Consider the following 23146-nt stretch of genomic DNA (forward strand, 5'->3'; position numbering starts at 1 on the left):
AAAAGTTGTCAGACTCACTTGACGCAGCAAACCAAAGTCGTCATATTCACTTGATGCAGCAACACAAAATCGCCAGATTCACGTGGCGCAGCAACACAAAGTTGTCAGACTCACTTGACGCAGCAAACCAAAGTCGTCAGATTCACTTGATGCAGCAACACAAAATCGCCAGATTCAGGTGGCGCAGCAACACAAAGTTGTCAGACTCACTTGATGCACAACAGCATCAGCAACCACACACGCTCGCCATAACGCTTGGCGCTACTCAAATGGGTACAGGCAGATTAGACTCAACAGCTAAATACATCACCACTCAACAGCCATATCGTTCGTCTCACCTCCGACTCACTGGAGGGAGAGTCTGTAATGAATAGCTTATAAGTCAGTTAACAGCTACGCTACCCGAGCAATTGGTTTTGTATCATGGTCATGTTCCTGGGCTGCGAACCACAAGGTCCCAGGTTCTATTCTCGCTCATAGCAATTCTCTACAACTTATAGAAGGGTTGAAGTTGCTATTTTGAGTTATCTTGTCGTATTTATATAATCTAGATCATATTAAGAAGTATTGAAAACAAAACTCCAAGTGTGCATCAACATCCATGATATTTTATCAAAGAACCCTTAAATACATCTTTCCATTATTTGGAATTTGAACTCATGACCTTCCTGTAATTACATAAAATATCGCTAACATTGCTATCTTTACGCAATTTTATAATATTTTAAGTATTTGACCTTATAAGTTTTTACATCTTATAGGTAAATCACAAAGGTGCAATTCTATCAGAAAATTATTCAAATAATTGAATTTGATGGTAGAGAATAGTGAAAGGTGCAAAGACAAATTCGAATTTGTGTAGACCTGATTAAGCCAAACCTGAACAAACTTTTGCATTAGAGATGGGGTAATTTCTATCGCATGAATAGATAAAAGTGTCAGAAATAGTTGCACGATTTTTGAAACGAAGTTCTCTTTCGAAAAAAAGGGGGGGGGGAAAAGAAAATGCATTTTCTGCTTATTACTAAAGGTGAAACATATTTAATGCGAGCTGACTGCAGTCTATATTCAAGCATGTTTAAAATTCATGAATAAATTTATAGCTGTTTTATTTAAGATAATTTTTGACAACAATGCTGCACTTTGAATGACATATTTTATGCATTATTGATTTTTATAAGAATATTTTCAAAATATTTTTTGATTTTACGTCACTTATACAAAGGTGTTTCAACGAAATTCCTTACTTCCGGCCTCGACTTCCTGACAAGGCACGCCTTCTGAGAACGACCACGCAGTTTTTGTTTACTTCGCCAAGTAGTAAGAGACTGGTGAAGAACTAATTACAATGGCTCTTCCAAGACCAAAATCACCGAGACCTGTTACCCCACAAGCAAAGAAGGATGAATCATTTTTAGAATATTTAGGCACTCTTGGTCGAAGGAAGAAGATCAAAGAAGGTAAGTTAAATTTTTATTTAGAAATATATTCTTATAAAATTTTAAGAACTGTTATGTAGGAGTGGCCTTAGTTTCGGTCTCTTACCTTATATGGATATGTCAATTCGGTAGTCATCCAAATGTCATTTTAAAGCATTATATGTTATTCACATTTTGAATATTTAGTTATTACATTATTTAATAGTTGCCTTTTTCAATAAAAATTAAAGATTGTGAAAATGAATTATTTGTGAATGAAAATTGTATTTTCAATTTTTACGGTGTTTTTGTTTAGATTGTATTCAATTGCATAAAATTCAATATAATTTATAATATCACATCATTGTAATAATTTGTTTATAACATTATTAAATAACTTTTTTCAATAAAATGGAAAGAAATGGAATGTAATGAGTGAAAATAATGTTTTATTTACGCATTGGTTTTGTTAATAAAAACATTCAATTTAATTTGTATGTTAATATTATTTTAATAATTCGTTTATTTCATTATTAGATAATTTCTATTGTTATTGAAATTAAATATTTTGAAAATGAAATGAACGTACAATGTTTGAAGTTTTCTTGTTTGTATACGTACTAGATACAATGTTGTTTGTATATGTAATATATACAAAGTTCAAACACCAATCTTTATTTTCCACATAGTTAATGAACTCACAGCTGAAGGCAAAAATGCAATTGATTCCCCAGGAAGTCCTGCTCCTCCTGATTTATTACCGCAAGATTATATTCTGGGTAAGCTAGAGAATCAATTTCTGAAGCCTGTATTGTGAATCAAAAATCAGACCTTCAATATTCAACTTGTGTTATTTTTATTGTAGATGAGTTTGAAGAAAGATCTATGATTGAACCAGCTTCATTAGATGATCCAAAATTAAAAGAACTTATTAATATTCTAATTGAATGGATTAATGATGAATTGGCTGATTATCGAATCATTGTAAAAGATATTGAGGAGGATTTGTATGATGGGCAGGTATTGCAAAAATTATTGGGTAAGCAACCTTTGTTTTTGATAACATTATTTTTTTAAACATTATTTGCTAGTTTTATTTTGCTTTTCTGAAAATAATGAAATTTTCTGCTAGGGTTTTACATTGTTATTTTTACTTAGCTTTTAGTTATACTCCTCAGAAAAATCCTATATTAAAATATATATACTAGTTATATAAAAATTTGATTTAGATAGCTTTTTAAAAAAAAATTATTATTAAAGTTGAGATTTTGCTAAAACTCTTTAAGTTTTTTTTTTTTTAAACCATCATATTTATTTTCTGAAATCTAATATTCAATTTGACATTCTTTATAAAATGTCTATATATTTGCAAACTATAACTATTTAATATAATTAGGAAGCAGATATTGCCTACAACTTGAGGATGACCCAAAATTTGTTTACAAAATAATTTTGTTTGGAGATATATTGATTTCATTTACATTTATCAAATTAGTAATCACAGGAAAATTGTTCTAAAATTAGAGTTTTAGTTAAAAAAATTGCTAGTAAATTAGAAAATTTATAAAGAGCTTTTACAGTTAGAGATACTTATCTAAAATAATTATAAATAGTATGGAAAAAACAGAATTAACATATATTTGTGGGATACAAAAAAAAAATATCTTTTTACCATTTTTATCCCCAATTTTTTTTTTCACGAATACCTTAATAGTCTGAACTTTTCTGTCAGAGAGGGATAAAAATTTGTATTTTATTGTTTCATTCTAATCCATGTTTTTTAAATTTTAGAATCTTTTATTTTTGTTTTCAGAAAAATTAATGGATGTAAAAATAGATGTTGTTGAAGTTACTCAGTCAGAAGAAGGACAAAAAATAAAATTGAAGCGTGTTCTTGAAGCTGCAAATAATGTCTTGGGTATTTCAAACTTTAATCAGCAAGCAAAATGGAATGTTGAAAGTAAGTAGATAAAGGAAACCTTTCTTAATGATAAGTGACAACCATTTTAATTGCTTTTTGATTATTCATTGAATTTTTAGATTTGTTTCAGTATTTTAATTTTTAGCATTCATATCAGAATATTCTGTTTGATAATAACTTTAAATATTCAATGAAATAGTGTGTGCGTGTGTATCTGTCTGTTAGGCAATATTTTGCATATTAGTAATTATGCAAGTTAAATAAAAATTCACTTTTGTTAATTTCTTTTTTAACAATTTTAAAGTTTAGATTAAAAAGATATAATTTCTTGTAAAATTAAGTCATGATTTTGAATTTTTATATATCATACACAAAATATTGGTATTATAAATTTATTAAAAATATTTTAACCTTGTGTCTAAAATTTAGAAAAAAAAAATACTTTTGAAATTTTTCTTTTCATGTTTATAAAGGAATATAAATCTTGTGAAGTTTTATTTATTTTGAGATTTCAACTCCCCATTTTTATTTATTTGTTAAATTAAAATATAAGAAGTTATGACTTTTTTAGACAAATTTGATTTCAAGTTAATGGAGTTTGTTCCACCGAAAATCTTTCAACTTTCATTAATGTTTCACATTTTTGAACAAAATAATGATAATGATATTATTTGAGAGAATAGCTGCCTTTGGTAACCATCTGGTTCCTAAAATTTTCAGTTAAATATTTTATGTAATTTGGTCTTAGCTTATTCAGCAAAATACTTTTAAGTGTCAAATTTAAATAGATATATAAATTCATACTGTTTTGGAAGACTTGACATCATTCTGTTAATTTTACTATGCATTTTCCTTATTTTCTATCAACTCCTTTGAAATTTGTAAAAAAGTGGATCAATTCTTCTATTTTTAGCTTTTTAACAATATAACCTTTGTCTAAAATAATGTAAAATTTATTTTTTCAATCTTTTACAGATTCTTTCCAGAAGTAACTAAATATATACTTGCTTGAACAAATGTATTTTTACATTAATGATTTGCATTAAGGACAAAATAATAATTCAAACTGTAAAATAAAAACAAAAGAATATTTGCAACTTTAATAGACTTTTAGCAGTAACTCTGGTATTCTTCCTGAATTCTTATGTTTATGTATTATTATTCCTGATAAGTTTAATATTCATCTAGAATTCTAATGATTCTTATTGAAAAAATATGCATGGATATAAAAAAAATTTGGATGGTAAAGATGTTGCATCATATAAAAAAATATTTTTTATGAATGTTAAGATGATATAAAAATTATTTTTGGTCTGTAATATTTCTGAAAGTTATTTTCAAGAACTGCCAAAATTTTCTTTAATTTTTGATTAAATTTTATTAAAATAAAAATAAATAATTCCCATTTTCCAAAGTATACATGTGCGACGTTTAGTAGCTCTTGGTGAAACGGTCTAGCTTGTCAAGTGGCCAACGCAAACAAACGCACATTCATCTTTCTTAAAAGTAAAATTGTAAACTCCCTCTTTGGTTGCATTATCTCAAATTATCTTCGATTTTGAAATTGGGAATTTGAAAATAAAGATAAATTAAGATTTTGAAATCAGTTATCATGAATGGATTATAAAAATTTTATGTCCAAAATTTTTTTTTTTTTAAGCTTTAAGAAGATTTTTAAAAATTAATAAGGTAATAAAATAAGCAATTTTTTTCATTTTTTTTGATATTTAAATAGATGTTTAAAATTATCCTCTATTGCAAAAATTCCATAAATGGGCTGTTTATAATTGGAATCTAACTTTAGTTGGATATGATTTAGTTGAAAAACCAGATTTCAAGATATCAAACAGAAAGATACTAATAATATTTCTATATTGTTTCAAATTGTCTTATTGATAGGCATTAGTTGCTGTAACTTTTTAATATTTTAATGAAATAAAATTATTTTTGCATTTTAATTTGATATGTCATTTTTGATTTATAGGCATTCATTCTAAAAATGTTATTGCTATTCTGCATTTACTGGTTGCTTTAGCTCGACATTTCAGAGCTCCGATCCGTCTTCCAGAAAATGTTGTCGTCAATGTTGTAGTTGTTCAGGTGAGGTTATTAATTATAAACATTTTTTTTCTTGTGCAGCTGATAATCCTTTCCCATTGATTTTGTGTATTTTTATTTATAAGCAAAATTTCATTTTCTTGTCTTAATTATCTTACAGATGCATAATTACAGCATCATTTATTTGCTTAATAACAGGTTTACTGTAATATTATATTATTATCTAATATTCTATTAAGGAATTTAATTAATACTACTCAGTTTTAAATTTTTTTTTAATATATTTGTTAACAGGTTTGAATTTATTTTAAATGATTCTATTGATCTGAAGTTAAAAATATGGAAATATTTTTCAAATTTATTTTAAACTCTGTTTTTGAAAACAATATCAGTTTATTCCATTCTAAAGGTTTTTATATTTTATAGTCTTGCAAAAAATTTCATGATATAAATGTCTCTTTTTATGTCTTAAGTTTTGAAGAGTTTTTGGCACAAATAGATATTTTGATAAAAAAAAGTGTATAATACAATTTTAAAAGTAATGAAAAAGTTAGAAACATAGAGTAAATGCTGTAGTTATTATCAATAATGAATAATTGTAATCAATCAGATAATTATTATTTTAGTATTATAATTTGATTTCTTTTATATTACTAAAATATAATTTTGAACTTATATTTACATTTACAAAATTTTGAAGATAAATTGTTTTCAGTTATCTCTTTTAATAATGATTGGTTTTGCATTGCTTTTTTTGTGTTAAAATTGAACTAAATATCAACTTTAAGCATATTTTCAATATAGTGGTTTATGGCCTAAATTTGTGCATATGATAAATCAGTTGATGTTTTTTAATGTTTCTAATTTTAGAAAAGAGATGGAATGCTACATACTAGAACAGTCGCTGAAGAACTTACTTCTACTTATGAGTGAGTAGCCATTATATTATATGGAATTTCATCTTATTTAATCACAGGCTTATATATGTGTGAGAGAGAGTGAAATCTTATCTAAAAGTTTCTCTGAATGTTTATTAATCGGTGCCTTCTGCTATTAATATTGTATTTAATTAGAATATAATATTGTAATATTCTACATAATATAATATCTGGATGTGTCCTAATATATTCTGTATAATAAGATTAAGAAAATAATAATAATAAAAAAAAAACGCAAGCAATTTTAACTTAATTAATTTAATTTTAAAAATAGACATTTTATTAGAAAATGTACATTTAAAGTATTTATGAAATATTCAGTTTTGAAGTTATAAAAAAAAAAATATTTAAAAAATATTTTTTTCAAACTGATTTTATTATTTAAAGCCCTTTTGAAGAATAAAATATGATGTGAAAAACAATAATTCAAGCTTTGAATAGTATATTAATAACTATTTTTAAGAATACCTTGCTTTATTATTTCCTTTTCTTTTCTCTTTTATATATATTGAGGGGAGTGGTGAATCATTTCAAAAGCTTTATATTTGGATGAATGTACTTTATTTTATTTTACTTCTCTATATGAAAATCAGTTTTAAAAAGTTTTTGTTTGTCTTAAAAATAGTGAAAATATTAGGGTGATTTTTAAAATTTGGGATGGAAATTGTGATATGGATTTCAAATCAAGGCAACATCAGTTATGCCACCTAAGTCTTTTTTTTAAAATCACTTGAGTGTTCCTATTTATAAAAATGTTAACTTTTTTATGGTATTACATTGATACTGTCTGATACTTGGTGAAATGCATGTATTTTCTAAAGGCTCTAATTAATGCAGCTTTACAAAAATTTTAATTTGAGAATTAATTTTAAGGAAAATAAATGATATATTTATAATTGTATTAACAACTTTGACTTTCAATTCCATTAAACCTTACTTCATGTATTAAAAATACTATTTAAACTATAAAAGTAGACCATGTGCATCAAATCCAGAACAATTTAATTTTTGACTTTGACTCTACCCTTCAAATAATACTACACCTTGAAATTGATAAAAGCAACAAAGCATGTATAAACTTTTTAAAGTGTTTAATATGTCATTAAAGCTCTGTGATACATATAAGCTAATTTATAAATGAAATTAATGTACTTTTATTATTTATTTTTTAGTGATCTTGGAATGAGAGTTGGTGAGTTTTTTTACATTTTTTAATAATACATTTTTTTTAATATTACCAATTGTATTGCCATTGTAATTGAAATGATGTATATATATTGTGTAAAATGATGTGTATATATCTTTTCTTTTAGAGAGAGATGCATTTGATACATTGTTTGACCATGCTCCACAACAATTACAGTTAGTGAAAAAGGTTTGTTTTTTTTGTTTTCCTTTTCAAATATGGTTTTGAAAATATTATTTTAAACAAATGTTTTTTTTTCTTCATAATTTAAATGCATATATCTGACTTGAATTTTTTTTTGTCATAGATTATTTTCATTAGCAAAATAAATTGGATAAATAAAAGTTTAACAATTGTTTGGCCGAAGAGAGAATTCACAATGATGTAGCTTGAAATGTTCTAATACACAATAACATTTTAACATTGAATAAAGAATGTGACAGACTCTGAACTGAATTTTTTTTTGTTTAAGAAATCGCATTTTGGAAGTCTTTGTCCTAGAATTATTAGATAAAAGGAACCATATCATTATTATGCATTTATTATAATAATTTTTTTTTTTTTATCATTGGTACTTTTATTTAAGTTGATTTCATTAAAATACTAAAATTATTGCTATTATTTTTTGCATATAAAACTGAAAATGCTTATAATAAATGCAGTTTCATTACAGTAGCCTTTCCTTACAAAATGTGCTGAGAATTTCAGACTTTCATTTTTGTTCGAAATCTTAGAAGCAAATTTTATTATTATTGTAAATATTGAAATAATATGATAAATAATGCCAACCTTATTCTTATCTCAATTATATATTTTCAGTCTCTGGTGAGCTTTGTTAATAAACACTTGAACAAAATAAACCTTGAAGTTACAGATCTGGAAACACAGGTGAGGGTTTTGATTATATAATATTTTAAATTTTATTAATTAAAAAAACTGTGTGTGTGTGAAACAATTGTGGTAAAAGAAAAAAATACATTGTTCCTTGTCCAAAATGATACCTTTTGTTTAAAAAGATACAAATGAAGGGTATCTGAATTAAAATAATATACCATATTTCCTTGTGAAAATTAAACGATACTAACTACCAATTGTGAATAATTGTTAATGCTACATATTGTGAGGAACAAAAAAAAATTTTGATGGCTAATTTGATTTAGTGGTTCAAAAACCATTCTTGATTATGCTGTGCCAAATATATGATATGAAATTAAAATTTTGTTTTATAAACTCTTAGAAAAAAGCATATCATTTTATTATCATTAATGGGAAGAAGTAAAAAGCAGTAAGAAAACTTTAAAACTGAACTATTTTTAATTAAATCAAATGGTAAAAACCAATCACTTTTAAGAAAGTAAAAAGATGGTGATTTAATTTGTGAAGAATGTTTTTTAAAATGATATAGGAAGACTTAAAACACCGGATATGTTGTAAAATAAATTGTGGGCAATCAGTTAGAATGTGTTGAACTGATAATATGTATTCGCATTTTGAACATTTAGGTATTCGCATAATAGGTATTAATAATAGGTATTCGCATTTGAGGGGTGGGATCTGACAACAAATGCCTGTTTAGTGGCTGAAGCATTGATCATGCATCTCAGCTATATTAGAATCTTAAAAATTCAAAACCACAATAAGAGAATGTTTTTTATTTTCCTTGTATGTATAAATATATAATGTAACTCCAATAATTTTTTTACTCTTGAGATATATATTAGCTTATATAATAGTTAATTAGTTTTATTGTTTAGTTTCATGATGGCTTATATTTAACACTTCTCATGGGCCTATTGGAAGGATATTTTGTGCCATTGTTTTCATTCAATTTGACTCCTACAACTTTTGATCAAAAAGTTCACAATGTTGCCTTTTCATTTGAGCTTATGATGGATGCAGGTTTAAGCAAACCTAAAGCAAGACCAGAAGGTAACAAATTTCTTGAAAATATAAAAAAGTTTGTATCAGTTGTTTTTTTTTAAATGGTGAATAATACTGATTTTATTTCCCTTTTCTTTATAGATATAGTGAATTTAGATCTGAAGTCAACACTACGAGTTTTGTACAACTTATTTGCAAAATATAAACATTTGAATTGAATTTAATGTACAAGACTGTGAGAGTTGCATTTCCCATTTAATATTCATCATACGTGCTTCAGATATTTTATTTACACTATTAACTTTTTATTAGCTTACTGTGACCTTTTTCTATAATGGATGAATATTATTAGGCAGTGCTTTTAAATGTAAATAAACTATATATTTGTTATCTTTTAGAGTTATTCCTTTAACATTCTATAAAAAATATGTTTGTAAATTAACATTCTAATAAAATTATTTTCCTCTGTGCGTTATTAAATTTTGATGGTGTACAATAAATTATTTAATATAACTATCACATGTTTAACTCATTTTGTCTTGAAATAAGAATTAAGTGCCAATTTGGCTGTTCTAAATAAATTCATTCATTCTGAGATTTTGATTTTTTTTTTTCCTTTCAGTTACATGTACTTGATTAGCAAATACTTTTATTCAGAAAAGTGATTCAATAATATCATTGGAACTTTATGTAATTGGATTAATTTTTTTTGTTGTTTTAGAAAATTCTTTAAAATTAATACTAGAGCTTCATTCTAGTTTCAAGTATTTAAATATTTAGAAATTAAAAAAAAAAAAAAAAACCTGATATTCTGTTTTTTTGCTAAACCAGTTATAGATTTAGCTTAATCTTCTTAATCACTTTCTAAAATTATAACTGTTGAAATCTCTATCTTAGTTTTGCAAATTTAAAATTATTTTTGATTAAATATCCATAACTTAAACCTCTTATGTCCATAATCTCTTAATCTTTTATGTCCATAACTTAAATCTTCATTATCTATCAAGTTTAAAGAATAATATGGTTCTTATATGTGAATTTTTTTTACAAATTTCAAATAGGGCATCCTATTGTTTTGATCCGCTTTATAAAAAATTGTCTCAAATTTAAGGACTTTCAGATATTTGAGGGGAATTTAAAATTAATTCAGTTAAAACTTAGATTGTAATGAAATGTTTAATAAATAAAGGCTTTGTATTTGTTACACATTTGAAAAAGCCAGTGAAGCTATATATTTACTTTAAGACATTAGAAATTTTAGAGTCCAGATATTTGCTTCTAAACTGCTTGGTTTTATTTATGGTTTTGTGTGGAGTTCTTGCATCATAACCACTCTTAAGGACCTAATTATTGCTTGACATTTTTTTTCATTTATCTTTTTATTTCTGCCATACTTTTTACAAAAAAATCTGATGATATATCCATGATTTTGTATCAGCTAAGGCAATGACTTTTCAAAGTCATCCAAACCTTTCTAAAGACTACATCTGGATCAAGTTCTGGCCATTTCTATAATTTATCATTTTAAAAGCATCTTTTTCATTTCCTGAGAAATACAGTCATCACAAAACCCATTGTTCATTGCTTGCATGGGAATTTTATGATTGATACATTTATACTCTTTTATGTTTACTGAGAGCTGCTAATCATTTCTTGGATCAAAACAAGCAGATTTTTTTTTTAAAAATTGTCTTGCGGCTGGATCTTCTCCAGTTGATTTTTGGCAAACTCAATATTTGAGGCATTGTTGATCATGCTTTCATAAACTGAAACATCAAATAGAACAGCATGAAAATCACTTTGATCAACTGAGCTTCAAGAATTTTAAAAACCTTTATTAACAAAGTAACTGTTTGAAACAATTTCTTAGACATAATGGATGAAATGATCTGGATCACCATTATTTTTCTCTCAGACTGCTCCTTTTCTAACCCTGTGTTTAATTGAAGTTACATAAAAACTCGAAACATTTTATTAACATTAGTAGTAATCACTCCTCCTGAATATGATGGAAAGTTTGGTTTTGAAAGTAATTGGTAAATGCCTACAACTGTCAACAATTTTACTTCTACGATGTGTTCTAAAAATTTAAGTTAAAGGAAAGTCCAGTTCGTTTTCCTTTGTTTTCTCAGATGCTGAATGGGTGGTTTGATTACATCCTACTCTTTTAAAGGCTGTTGTCTAAACAATTTCCTTTCTGTCCCTTATCCCTGCTGTATTGAGACCTGCAGTTACATTATTGTCCGGAATATTTTATTTCTTTTCTCGGCTGGTTGATTACAATATGAACATTTCTTTCTGTTCTTAACTTGAATAACTGTTACTTATACACGAACTACTTTTCTCTACAAATTCACACAAGGAAATGATATTTGCTCAAATAGCAATCTTACATTTTCATGTTCCTACATTTTTTCGAAAATTTTTTCTATCAACTTAGGTAAATTTTTGGAAGGTGGATTTTTTTCCTTTTTGAAAAAGTAAATTTCTTATATTTTGATCATATCAAAGGTATTAGCGTGATAAATATCAATCAAGCTATGCAAAATCATTCTTCCCTCTTTTTCAGGCCACCTGAACGTTTAATTTTGAACTTTTTCAGTTATTTAATTTTATTTGTAATGTGTTTTTTTTTAAAATCTAGTAGGAATCGTAATCGTTTCCCAAACAAATAGAACATAAATAATTGCTCAGTATTTTCCCCATTATAAAGATGCCTCTTTTTGATTTCAGTTTAGTTTGACACAGTGACATGGAATACTGGACAGATAGATCAAGTATCTTTAGATTTTCTTGTTAAAATGAGCGATTAACTGTTTGATTCCATTAGTAAAATATGCTATAAACAATAATATTAATCTCACTTATATAATGGTTTTTAATTGTATCGATATAACTTAAAACTGGAACACAGTAAGTACAATAACTTTTTCTGCTCAAGTGTAGCATACTTATCTAATTATGAAATGACCCAGTTGGAATTCCGACTTAAGCTGGGGCGTGATTGTGTTGTGTCTAAGTATGAACATATTTGTTTCAGTATGAAACTCTGTCTATGAGTGGAACTCGTAGTAGGAAGGACAGATAAATGGGAAGAGGAAATCTTCTGTTTTCAAAACTATGTTTAAAAGCTCTCTACCAAGCTTTATTTTCCGAATCTGAAACTTTTTTTTTAGATCATAGAACAAAAAAGTCAGTGTCTGAGATTTTCATGAGGAACCTTACTAAAGAATCGCATTTATTCAAGCTTTCATTTCAGTATAGAGCTGAGGACTAGAGAAATTAAGTATTTTTCCCTAATGGATCCATTTACTTCAACCCAATTTGTGTTTATATTTTTAGATTAATGTTTACTTCTTAATAAAAGCTGCATAAAGAATGAAGTAATTATCTAGAAAGTTTGAAACTTCATAAAAATAAAAAAATTCAAACGGGATTAATTAAATCACATACTCTAAATTATATTTAAACATCTTACGTTAACGAAACTTATTCATTGACCGGTTTTTATTTTTAAAATTTAGGAAACAATTTCAGTACATATTCAGTATATCCAATTTTGAAATATATGGGGAATTTGTATCTAAATAATGATGTGCATGGACTTCCTGTTCAAATTGGTCAAGGCATTTTTTTTAAAAAATCCGATCAGCATAGTTGACCCAGAGTTAAAGCTACAATTTGTTAATATGTTGAATCATGATTGTATTTAACCCTTAACGGTCGTAAATCAGCCTCTTACTGGAAAACAGTGCTTTTTATGCCTAAAAATCTAATTTCCAGTGAGGGTTAAGATTTAAACATATTGCTATTGGAGGGGGGGGGGGTATTCAGCGAACCTCGTGGTCAAAATTGCCTTGGGTGTCTTTATAAAATTTTGAAATATGATGAATAAATGTTTTTCCCAATGAAAATTAAAAAATAAATGATTATTACATTTTCCTCATTACTGAACCATTTTATTGTTAAACTATAGTATACACTGGGATAGCAATAGCGTTGAATACAAAATGTATAAATGGGCAATGCATTGATACAAGTTTCGTTTGTATTCAAATGATTCATGTGAAAAGGCTTCTGACGTGATTATGGCCGTTAGATGGGAATTAACAGTCTTTGAACTCAGCTTGGAAGTTGGAGCTCCAATCCGCGTTATTTTATTTTGGAAATCGTTAGGAAATTCAGCATTCCAAGATCCGTAATGTCAAGAGTATACCGAAAATACTTAAGTTCAGATATAACCTATCGTCATGGACCACGCACTGGCAGACCGATGCACTTAATGACCAAGAGCAGCAACATGCGAGTAGAATTGTCAGTATTAACAGATAAGCAACACTGAGTGAAATTACCTCAGGAATCAATGTGGGACGTACGACGGACATATCCGTTAGAATAGTGCGGCGAAATTTGTCTTTAAAGGGCCTTGACTAACAGCACGGCATCGCCTACTTTGCCTCTGCAGTTTGTGACCATATCGGTTGGGACTCGTATAATTGGAGAACATGTCTTGATCATTTGAGTAACGATTTCAATAATCAAAACCCTATGCAGTAGAACTATACTAAATGAAAACTATTTCCCTAATCGTATTTCTTTAGCCCTACACCATGTAGAAATATATACTTGTGCATGATTGATGTGGTTAACTTTGCCTTGTAACTGACCTGACCTCAACAGATGGCATATCTTTAATTTTGAAATTTTTTTTATAGATTGCTGTAGCTCTAGATAGGCTAGGGGGAAAAATATATACCAAAAACATATGAAAGACTTCTTTATTTACATGGAAAAATCTTACAATGAACAACTAACATAAATGTTTTTTTTTTTTTTACTAAAAACATACACATATATACAGAACATATAAAATATATACAATGGTGCTTTACTTTCAATAGAAAGTGGTAGCAATTTAATTTTGAATATATACATGGAACAAAGTGTTGAGGGAACACAAAAACTCACAAATCCAAATTATAAAATATGGCATTGTATCACAGTGAGTTGGATTCTTTCATTGAAAAATGTTAACATTTCAGAAATAAAACTGTCTGATCTAATAGTTGGACAGTTCATAAACACGAAATGTACTGAAATTAATTGTATGTAATGAAGCTATTTGTACATTTGAGATCTCTTCCTCAAAGATCCGTTTCGAACTTCACTACTCTTAGTTGCAAAAATAATTAACTTTATTTAAACTATATAAACATTAAAAAGTAAATGTTCTAATTATTATAGTTACTATTTCAAACTTTAAAGAAACTTAGATGCGTTTGAAAGCTAGCTGCTGGCACCTGAGGGCACTTCAATTTTAGGTGTCTTTTGCAGTTCTCTCAGTATGGTATGCATTGCCAAGCTGATATTATCAATTTTCCTATCCATCATCTGGATCTGAAAGGGCAATTTAGAAGTATGAATTGCATGCAAATGGTATTAATGGCAATGTAAATAAAAATTTTATAAAGGAATTTGTTTTATCAATCCTAGCGATAACATAGTAATTACATATTATATATATTGTAGCAGATGCGTGGCCGAGAAGAAACTTTTGAAAATTTTGACTCCAATTTATTTCGTCACGGGAGACATAATTTTCATATGAAGAATAAGCAATGGGTCAGTTCGCATCGCGAGACAAGAGCAAAAGCGGCAGAAATGTTTCCCTTCAGTGATTATTATATGAGATTTTAATAGGTATTTATTTTCCATTTTAGGGAATTTTAGGTGACTTTGAAAAAAAAATGTTGTAAGCATTAAGAATTTTTATTCCTTCCCTCGGAGTGAGAAAATGCTGGGATCAGTGGTTTTATAGAGCGTGTGTAGAATTAAATAAAAAAAAAAAGGGGGGGGGAATTGGATCAGTAAATAAGAGAACATTTTAGAATGTAGTTCTTAAGGCTAAATTAATATAAAAATTAGGAAATTAGGAGATCACACACAAATTGTAATATTTTATATTTCTTATTCCAAATAACTTTTAGCTATGCTTATACTTATGATGATATATGAATGTTACTTATTGAGAACTTAAAAATTATGGCGATATTTGAGAATTAAACAAAGATATATTGTCAGCTTTGTAAGATACAGATCAATAACTAGGATTAAAAAAATTGATATTAAGTAATTAAATAATTTTTATGTAGAGCAGTACTATTCTAAAATTTCCTATTCGGCATCATTTTTAATTTAGAGGCAGACTGTAGTTCTATTCTTAATCAAAATTAAAGCACGCCACAAACTTATGTCGGGAGGTTAGTATAATATTGCTTTTAATCTCAGTGTTCATAAACTGGTCCAATAAATGAGATAGAAAAGAAAAATGACAGAATTGAGACTTGCATTGATTCAACTAAAGCTAGAGTAAAAAAATTAATCAAGGAATAAAAATAACCGATTTTCATTTCTTTTTTCAGCATTTCAAATTCGAAAGACATTACTTTTTTTTTTTGCAATTTTTGTAACTTGAGGAAAAAAAATTTGTGAATTTGTAAAAGATCGTAATCTGCACTTATATATGAAAACAATCACTTCATAAAAAATAATTTAGTCAAAATACCTGTTGATCCATTTGCTGTAGTTTATCCCCAAGTGTAATCGGTTTACCATTTTTGCCACACAACTGAGTACCAGATTTTCCTAACATTTGATCTAATCTAAAAACACAAAAACATAAGAAAAGTCATTTACAAAAGTCATCTTGAAAGTCATTTAAAAATTGTCTCATTACATGCTAATAATATTTTACCTTCTGTGAAGTTCTTTTAGCCTGACATTCATGCTAATTTGCCCCTGAGAATATTGTTCGATAACATCTCCTACGTCATATGGTTTGCGGGCTTGCTGAAAATTCAGAACAAAATTTGTCACATAATTGAGTAAACATATTTATAGAAATGTATAAATTTGCTATAACTTATTTTTACAATAATGCTTGTTTCTGTCTTCTTATACGATGTATGTATTCATAATAGAAAGAAAATGGGACAGACATTACAGGAACTTAAAAATAACAATTTAATTCTCATATTTTGGAAGTAGTATATAAAAAATTAAATATTTCATCATTAGAGTTAAGAAAACCATATAAACGTTCTTTTTAAAAACAATACCTTTCCTAAATTAAAATGAAGGATTGCACTTTTTTGATGCATTTTTTATTTATTTTTAAATTTATCTCTACTATATTAGAACAGTGCATGAAAAAAATATATTACTTTCATAAGTAAGCTATGGAAAACCTCCTGGTAATAAACTTAACTTTTATATTGATGTAGAAATGGATAAATTTTTACCATCGGAAAGATTTTGAAAATTTTTATTCGAATACCATATTTTTTAAAAAATAAGCATATATTGAATCATATATAATTTCATCAAGAAAAGAAAAAAATATTTTAAAATAGTACTAACTTTTACAGTAACATTTTTCAGTATTAATTTAGAATTTCAAGAACACTAAGATTAAAATAAATGAAACGAGACTAAAAATTTTATATAATACAAAAAATTGAAATTTTAATTGCATTTTTTCGTGCAATAAGATATTAAATGATGAATGTATACTTACATAATCCAAAGAAAAGCAGCAGGGAAAAAAGATATATAAATAGTATTTTGTTAAGTTTTTATATATTTTATAATATAAATGATAAAATCGATGTAGATTTTTATTATATAATAACAAAATCAATCGAATCATTTATTAAAAATTTTAAGAAAATCTATGAACCGAATTTCTTATTTACAAATTGACAAGTTACTTATACAAATATTTTAAAATCCACAAATATAGCAAAAACTTTCTAAATTTATTTTACTTTTGCTTAAAAATGTCATTCAAAATAACTTAAAATTTCATAAACCTTTATAAAAATCTTGATGTTACCTGGAATTTTCTTTTTGCCACAAAATATTTTATTTTCCTTATTGCCCGAATAGCATTCTTATGAGCTTCAGACAATCTGAAATGAATTATAAAGTTATAATTAACAAGTGTTTTCATGCATTTCTGAGAACATTTAGTTCATTCAAACGAATAATAAGATTTATTATCTAGGAATCAAATTATAATTGAGCTTATTTCATTTATTTGGATTAAAAGACAAACAAGGCTTTGTTATTATTTAATAAATTATATTCTGTGTTTTTTTAAGAACAAAACTCTAAGTACTGATTTTGAATTGAAATATTAAAGTCAAACTGATGAAAAAATAAAAACAATAGCATCAATCATATAGAAGATGAAAAGTTTCCTAAGACGTTTCATGTTTGATCACATCAAAAAATCTTCAATTCTTTGATCTGCTTTTTTGCTAATCATTTTAATTCTTCTATTTCATTTTCAAATATTTAGTGATATTAGTTCAGTAAAAAGTTTTTCAATTCAACTGTTATTAAAAATGTTTGCTACTTTCTAGAGAGAAAATTTGAAAAATTGAATATAAAGATTTAATTTCTAGGTTAAGGAGATTGCTTTGAACAGCAAGTTTAGAATCAACTCCTAATGGAATTCTAATCCAACATTACTGTGTCTTTATATCCACTAAAAATTAAGGTAATACAAAAAAAGTCATCTTTATAATTTTTTTTTTATAATTTTGTAGAAGTTAATTTTTTATCTTTTAAGATAAAAATTTGGTTTTGATGTACAAAAATTACAAAAAATCTGGCATGGATTTATGAAGTCAAAACAAGTTTCCAGACAAACAAATTTGAGATGACTCATTTCCCTTTTAAAGGACACACTATAAATTCTGGATTAAAGGCTATTATTAATGCTAAGAATTAAGAAAATTTCAATTATAAATAAAAAAAGGTGGCTCAACAACAACAACAACAACAACAAAAAAAGTGAATAAGTTAACAACTTTAAGTGCAGAAATTTATATTTTATTAAGTCATATCTATATGTGCGGTTAACTTTCTATGAATAAAAAGTTTCCAAAAAGATTTCTGTTCATTTTTGCGGATTAATTGCAGTTGATACTTTAACTTTTTTAGGTAACTATCATCATCATCAACAACAACAAAAAGCAATCATCATGAAAATAAATTAAAAGCAAACTTTTCCTGAATCAAAAGTAATAAAAGATAGATTGTATTTAGAGAGAGCTAATGCTGCTACCTCTAAAATATAAATGAATTTAACCAAATTTGAAATAAACATTAAGTTTAATGTAAAAAGGAACCAAAAAGAAAGACATGATGAATCCGGTCTGAAGGGGTCACTCTCAGGCAGGAATTCAAAAACAGAATTTTTCTATGAGGTGTCTGACTTTCGTCCAAAATTGACCCCTCGTGACCCGAAAATCCCGAGAAATTGAGGATTATGAAGATAAAAATTAATAATCTTAAAATCAAAGACAATAAATTACACAATCATTTTTGGGTCATGAGGGGTCAATATTTGGATGAAGGCCAGAGCAATCACAAAAAATCCCTGGTGTGAATCCCTGCTTGAGAGTGACCCTTGAAAGATCATCAGGCCGGATTCATCATGGTTTTTTTTTTGGTACCATTTTTGCATTTAAAAATATTTTAAATTTGGTTAATCCTTTTTAGCTTACAACGAAATTTATTGCATTTTTAATACATCCTAATATTTCGACTTGTTTAGAGATAAGGAAAAAAAAAAATTAATAAACTTAGGTTTTTTTTCTTCTTTTAACGGAAATGCAAGACAATACGGATTTAATAGAATCTTTACAACGAAGAATTTTCGTATGTTTTATAAAAACGCATATTCAAATGAATCTTATACATATATACAGACAGAGAGGTTCTTAAAATCAGAAACATTTCTTCTACTTAAAATAAAATCTTACTGTGTGAAACCTGCTGAATTTCCATAGATTTCTTCAGAAATACTGTCATTTTGATAATCATCATTACCGTTCATTATGCTTTGAAGTTTGGTGGTTGAAGCTGCAAAAAGACGTATGGATGTTTTAACAATATAAAATTGAAATATTCCAAATATTGCAGTGGCCAAAATTGTGGAAACTCTTTTTTGAAGAAAAACGCATTTTTCAGTTTTGATGACTCATAAAGCAATTTTATTAACTGAAATATCAAAGTTAATATTATTTTCGAACTAATTTACCCGACAATTTAATAAAGTAATTTCCATACTAGATAATTTATTGGAACAGCAGTTATAAAGAAGAAAAACGTATAAATAATGAAATAAAAGTTCTCCCTTATAATAGTCAATACTTATTGGATAGCCTTTAGCATTAATTACTGTCTTTAATTAGATTTTAGTTTTGTGTTGCTTTGAGTCTGTAGCAAGTCTCTAGTAACTTTCATACATTTTTGATAGGCTAAAGAGCTTTTCTCCGGTAATTCTGGTAGTAAAATAGGATTGTTTAAAAAACCAATGTTTAAATACAGCACGACATGCATGGTATGGAGCCGAATCCCAATGAATTAATTCATTATTGGGAAAAAGTTGCTTGCAGAAGGGTTTTTTTTTTTTGCATGGGTATTCCCATTAATTACACTAACTCTGCCCATGATTTTGCTGTTATATTAGAGTGTCCCATAAGTTTTTTTCCTATTTCTAATATGAAATTCTAATTGTATTTACAGTTTAAGTTGTGCTAACATATTTCTACATGTGTAGAAACACAGCATTTAATTAGTTTCCGCTAATTTTCTGCCTACTTTCATTATAATTAAAGTCTTATTTATGCAGTAGAAAATTTTTACATAGTTGTTTGGATTTCATAATCAACTCTTTATGCAGTTTATTATTTTTTATAATTTGACCACACACAAAATGGAAGAATACAAAACACAATAAAAGAATTGATAGTAATTCCCCAAGGGCACAAAAACAATTTCCGTTCATATAATATAGTCTCGATTACCGAATTCTACTGTTAACAAAATATCATTTTATCTACTGTATAAATCCTTTTCCTTATTGGGCTACATTCAAATGAAAGAAAGTTGTGTTTTAACCTAAAATGTATTTCTTTATTCCAATTATAAAATTGTAACGTTCAAAAAATAATAATTGAATATAATTTAATGTATTACGTTCTTGGTTAAGTTTCATTTAATATGAGCTTCAAGGTATTGCAAACACTATTGCTATTATGAGCCACCAGAAGGCTAAAATGTACTTTTTCCAGAAGTCTCCACAATTTGGGCCATTACTTATAATAGAGAATATTACATACAAATATATAAAGACAAAAAATTGAAAAATACATAAAGCTTATACAAATCACGGAAATACAATATAAATAAAGAATCAACATATAAAAAAATAATTCAAAGAAACAAAGCTATTCTTTTTGAGTTAATGGCGTATCAATGAGAAAAAAATAAAATGCATTCACAAAAGTGAAAAACTATAAAATGAGAAATAAAAAACAAATATGGAACAATACCATGGAATATGGCTTATTGAAAAAAATATCAAAAGTAAACCACTTTTGAGGTACTGAAACTCTGTGCTTTTGCGCATAGGACAATTGGTTTCAACTTCAATACATTATGTAATGACAGATGGAAGTAGAGTTGGTTCTTTTTTTTATCAATATCATTTCATTTAGTTACATAAACATTTTAGGATGAAGAACCACGTAATTTTCAACCCTAATCAGATGATGTGGATACACCTGAGCTGGAACAGTCTTCTGTAACTTAAGCATCACACCAACAAGAGAAGGTTTAGTCCAGGATGTTTGATTTCATGAGCACCACTCATGAGTTTATAATGGAACTGAGTTTCAGACCTGGGTCCTTCCGGTCTCGAAGTCGAATCTCACTACTAGACCATCGTGGTCTTATGTCTAACAATTATAGAAACATCGCATAGTTTCGAGTTAAAATAAAAGATTACAAATCGGAAAACAAAATGAATATCAAAATCAATTGTAAAATGAAAAATGCATCCAGCAATGAACTCCAGAAAGGTGTTGCTATTATTCACAAATTATCCTTTTGCGGAATAAAAGTGTCGAAAAATATTTCTCACGGGTTCTGAAACGAATAATATTTTATATATTTTTCTTCATCTTCCTTTTATTTGATAATGAGTTGGTTTGATTGAAATTTGGGATGTGTAAAGATTGATAAAATTTTTTGACATTTATTTGTCGGTCACTTTCACAATAGAAACATATTTTGAATATTGAAGGATATTTTCCTTCCCAATTAGTAATATTCCATGATATTCTTCCCCTCCATACTATTTTTATTTTTCCGCTTTTTTTTTTTGAGAATTTATATTAAATATTAAATTTATGAAATTATATGTATTTTTATTTAAATTTTACAATTGGAAAAGGCGGAGAGATTAAAGTCTCTTAAAAGACTACCGATTTAAATTATTCAAGTTAGTATATATATTATAACAAAATAAGCTTCATAAGGACCATTTTAAAGTTTTGATTAAGTTTGTAAAAATCAGAATTTTACTATAAGCTATTGATTAAGATGTGGAGAGTACAATATATTAATTTGATATGAAATAAAAATTAAATACTCTACCATCTTTCTTCAGGAGATCATCGTGCATGGATATCATCATATCGGGTACACTTCTTGATTGATGGAGACCTGGAACAAAAAATTTTCGAATTTTATTTTAATTATAATAAAGAAAATGCAATTTTATATACGTAGAATATGCCATTTCTTAAACGATGCATTTCTTTTCAATTCACAAGAAAAATATTTTAAGAAAACTAAATTTAAAATGGAAAAGTGATAACAAGAATATATAAAAAAAACCACAGTTGTATTAATATCTTAATCGAAATTAACGAAAATGCTATCGTATTCTTTCAACAATTAGTTAAAAATTAAAGTGGTCTGAAAAAAAAAAGATTTGTAGGCGATATTTTTGATTAACGAGTCCGTAATTTATATTTAAAAAATATTTTTAGAATTTTTTTTTTTAACTGAGGTTTTAAGAATTCCATATCGAGTATTTCAGTACTTTGCACTAAGTTTTCAGTAAGGGCATTTTGATTTTTAATTTCGCAGATTGATGCTCAATTCTTTGATATTTGTTTTATCTTGAGTTTGTCTTAAATTTCTTATTTTAGTGTTTTTTTTCCATATAATTTGATGCAATAATGACACAATACTTGTATTTTTGGTAGAGTATTTACAAACTGATTCCTCTTCTACATAATTAATACTTTGAATCCTCTGGATAGGCTGTATATAATATTAAATATAGGTAAAAGTCGCGTAAATCAGATGGTATATAAACGACAGAAAAGAGATTTATTCTCTGGGCTATAGTCTTAATAGGAGTCATATAGACGAAATACATGTTCATAGAGATTTTTTTTGTTTTAGTTTTTAAAATCAAATTTGACAAATGAGCGAAAAAGAAATAACATGAACGGGTGTTATTTACTCATAACTAAGTCAATAATAATAACTCGGGTGAAAAGAAAAATGCCATAGGCGACATTATAGTGCAAGCAGTGATTTAACGAATATATCTGGAAGTCTAGATATTTTCAAAAATGTTAAATTTTGTGCCCAGTTGCACTATTAATGAAAATCTTTATAAATATTAACTTGAGCAGAAATCATTCAGACATGTGTCAATAGTTAATTAGAATCTGTAGCAGTTTTTCTGCTCACAAATTAGTAGTTTTGAAAGAAATATTCATTAAGCTAATGCATTTTTTAAAACAAAAAACCATAAATAATTAAAAGAAGTTTTTTTTTTTAAATTTCAAAACCAAATATAAAGTTACAT

At 27.0% G+C, this 23146-nt stretch overlaps 2 protein-coding genes across 6 annotated transcripts in view; one reads left to right on the forward strand and one right to left on the reverse strand.

Moving 5' to 3' along the window:
• Positions 1-1296: 1296 nt before the first annotated feature.
• On the forward strand, positions 1297-9792 carry LOC129963382 (beta-parvin-like). The gene is made up of 11 exons (XM_056077719.1): positions 1297-1460; positions 2108-2197; positions 2284-2457; positions 3232-3378; positions 5324-5439; positions 6268-6326; positions 7508-7527; positions 7649-7710; positions 8341-8409; positions 9276-9450; positions 9544-9792. Exons 1-11 carry the CDS (start codon positions 1349-1351, stop codon positions 9618-9620), a joined length of 1101 nt encoding a protein of 366 aa, XP_055933694.1. The 5' UTR covers positions 1297-1348; the 3' UTR covers positions 9621-9792.
• A 4477-nt stretch (positions 9793-14269) lies between these two features.
• LOC129963084 (potassium voltage-gated channel subfamily KQT member 1-like) overlaps positions 14270-23146 on the reverse strand; it is a 161437-nt gene continuing 152560 nt past the window's right edge. For 4 of the 5 annotated variants that reach the window (XM_056077125.1, XM_056077122.1, XM_056077124.1 and 1 more), the window contains 6 exons: positions 21916-21984; positions 19236-19335; positions 17297-17372; positions 16157-16251; positions 15968-16064; positions 14271-14799 (listed from right to left, as the gene is read on the reverse strand). In XM_056077125.1, coding sequence (XP_055933100.1) covers positions 14689-14799; positions 15968-16064; positions 16157-16251; positions 17297-17372; positions 19236-19335; positions 21916-21984 — 548 coding nt within the window. In that variant the 3' untranslated portion in view covers positions 14271-14688. Of the gene's footprint in view, positions 14800-15967; positions 16065-16156; positions 16252-17296; positions 17373-19235; positions 19336-21915; positions 21985-23146 lie in introns of all 5 variants that reach the window. The other variant, XM_056077121.1, reaches the window with a different exon arrangement.

Source organism: Argiope bruennichi, chromosome 3 (assembly GCF_947563725.1).
Source record: "Argiope bruennichi chromosome 3, qqArgBrue1.1, whole genome shotgun sequence".
NCBI lineage: Eukaryota > Metazoa > Arthropoda > Arachnida > Araneae > Araneidae > Argiope > Argiope bruennichi.

Bases quoted from the DNA above. Each gene is read 5' to 3' on its own strand.
- LOC129963382 (XM_056077719.1), top strand. From the start codon at position 1,349: ATGGCTCTTCCAAGACCAAAATCACCGAGACCTGTTACCCCACAAGCA. The intron at 3,379-5,323 runs GTAAGTAGATAA...TTTGATTTATAG, and splicing joins AGCAAAATGGAATGTTGAAA to GCATTCATTCTAAAAATGTT. The intron at 7,528-7,648 runs GTGAGTTTTTTT...CTTTTCTTTTAG, and splicing joins TGATCTTGGAATGAGAGTTG to AGAGAGATGCATTTGATACA.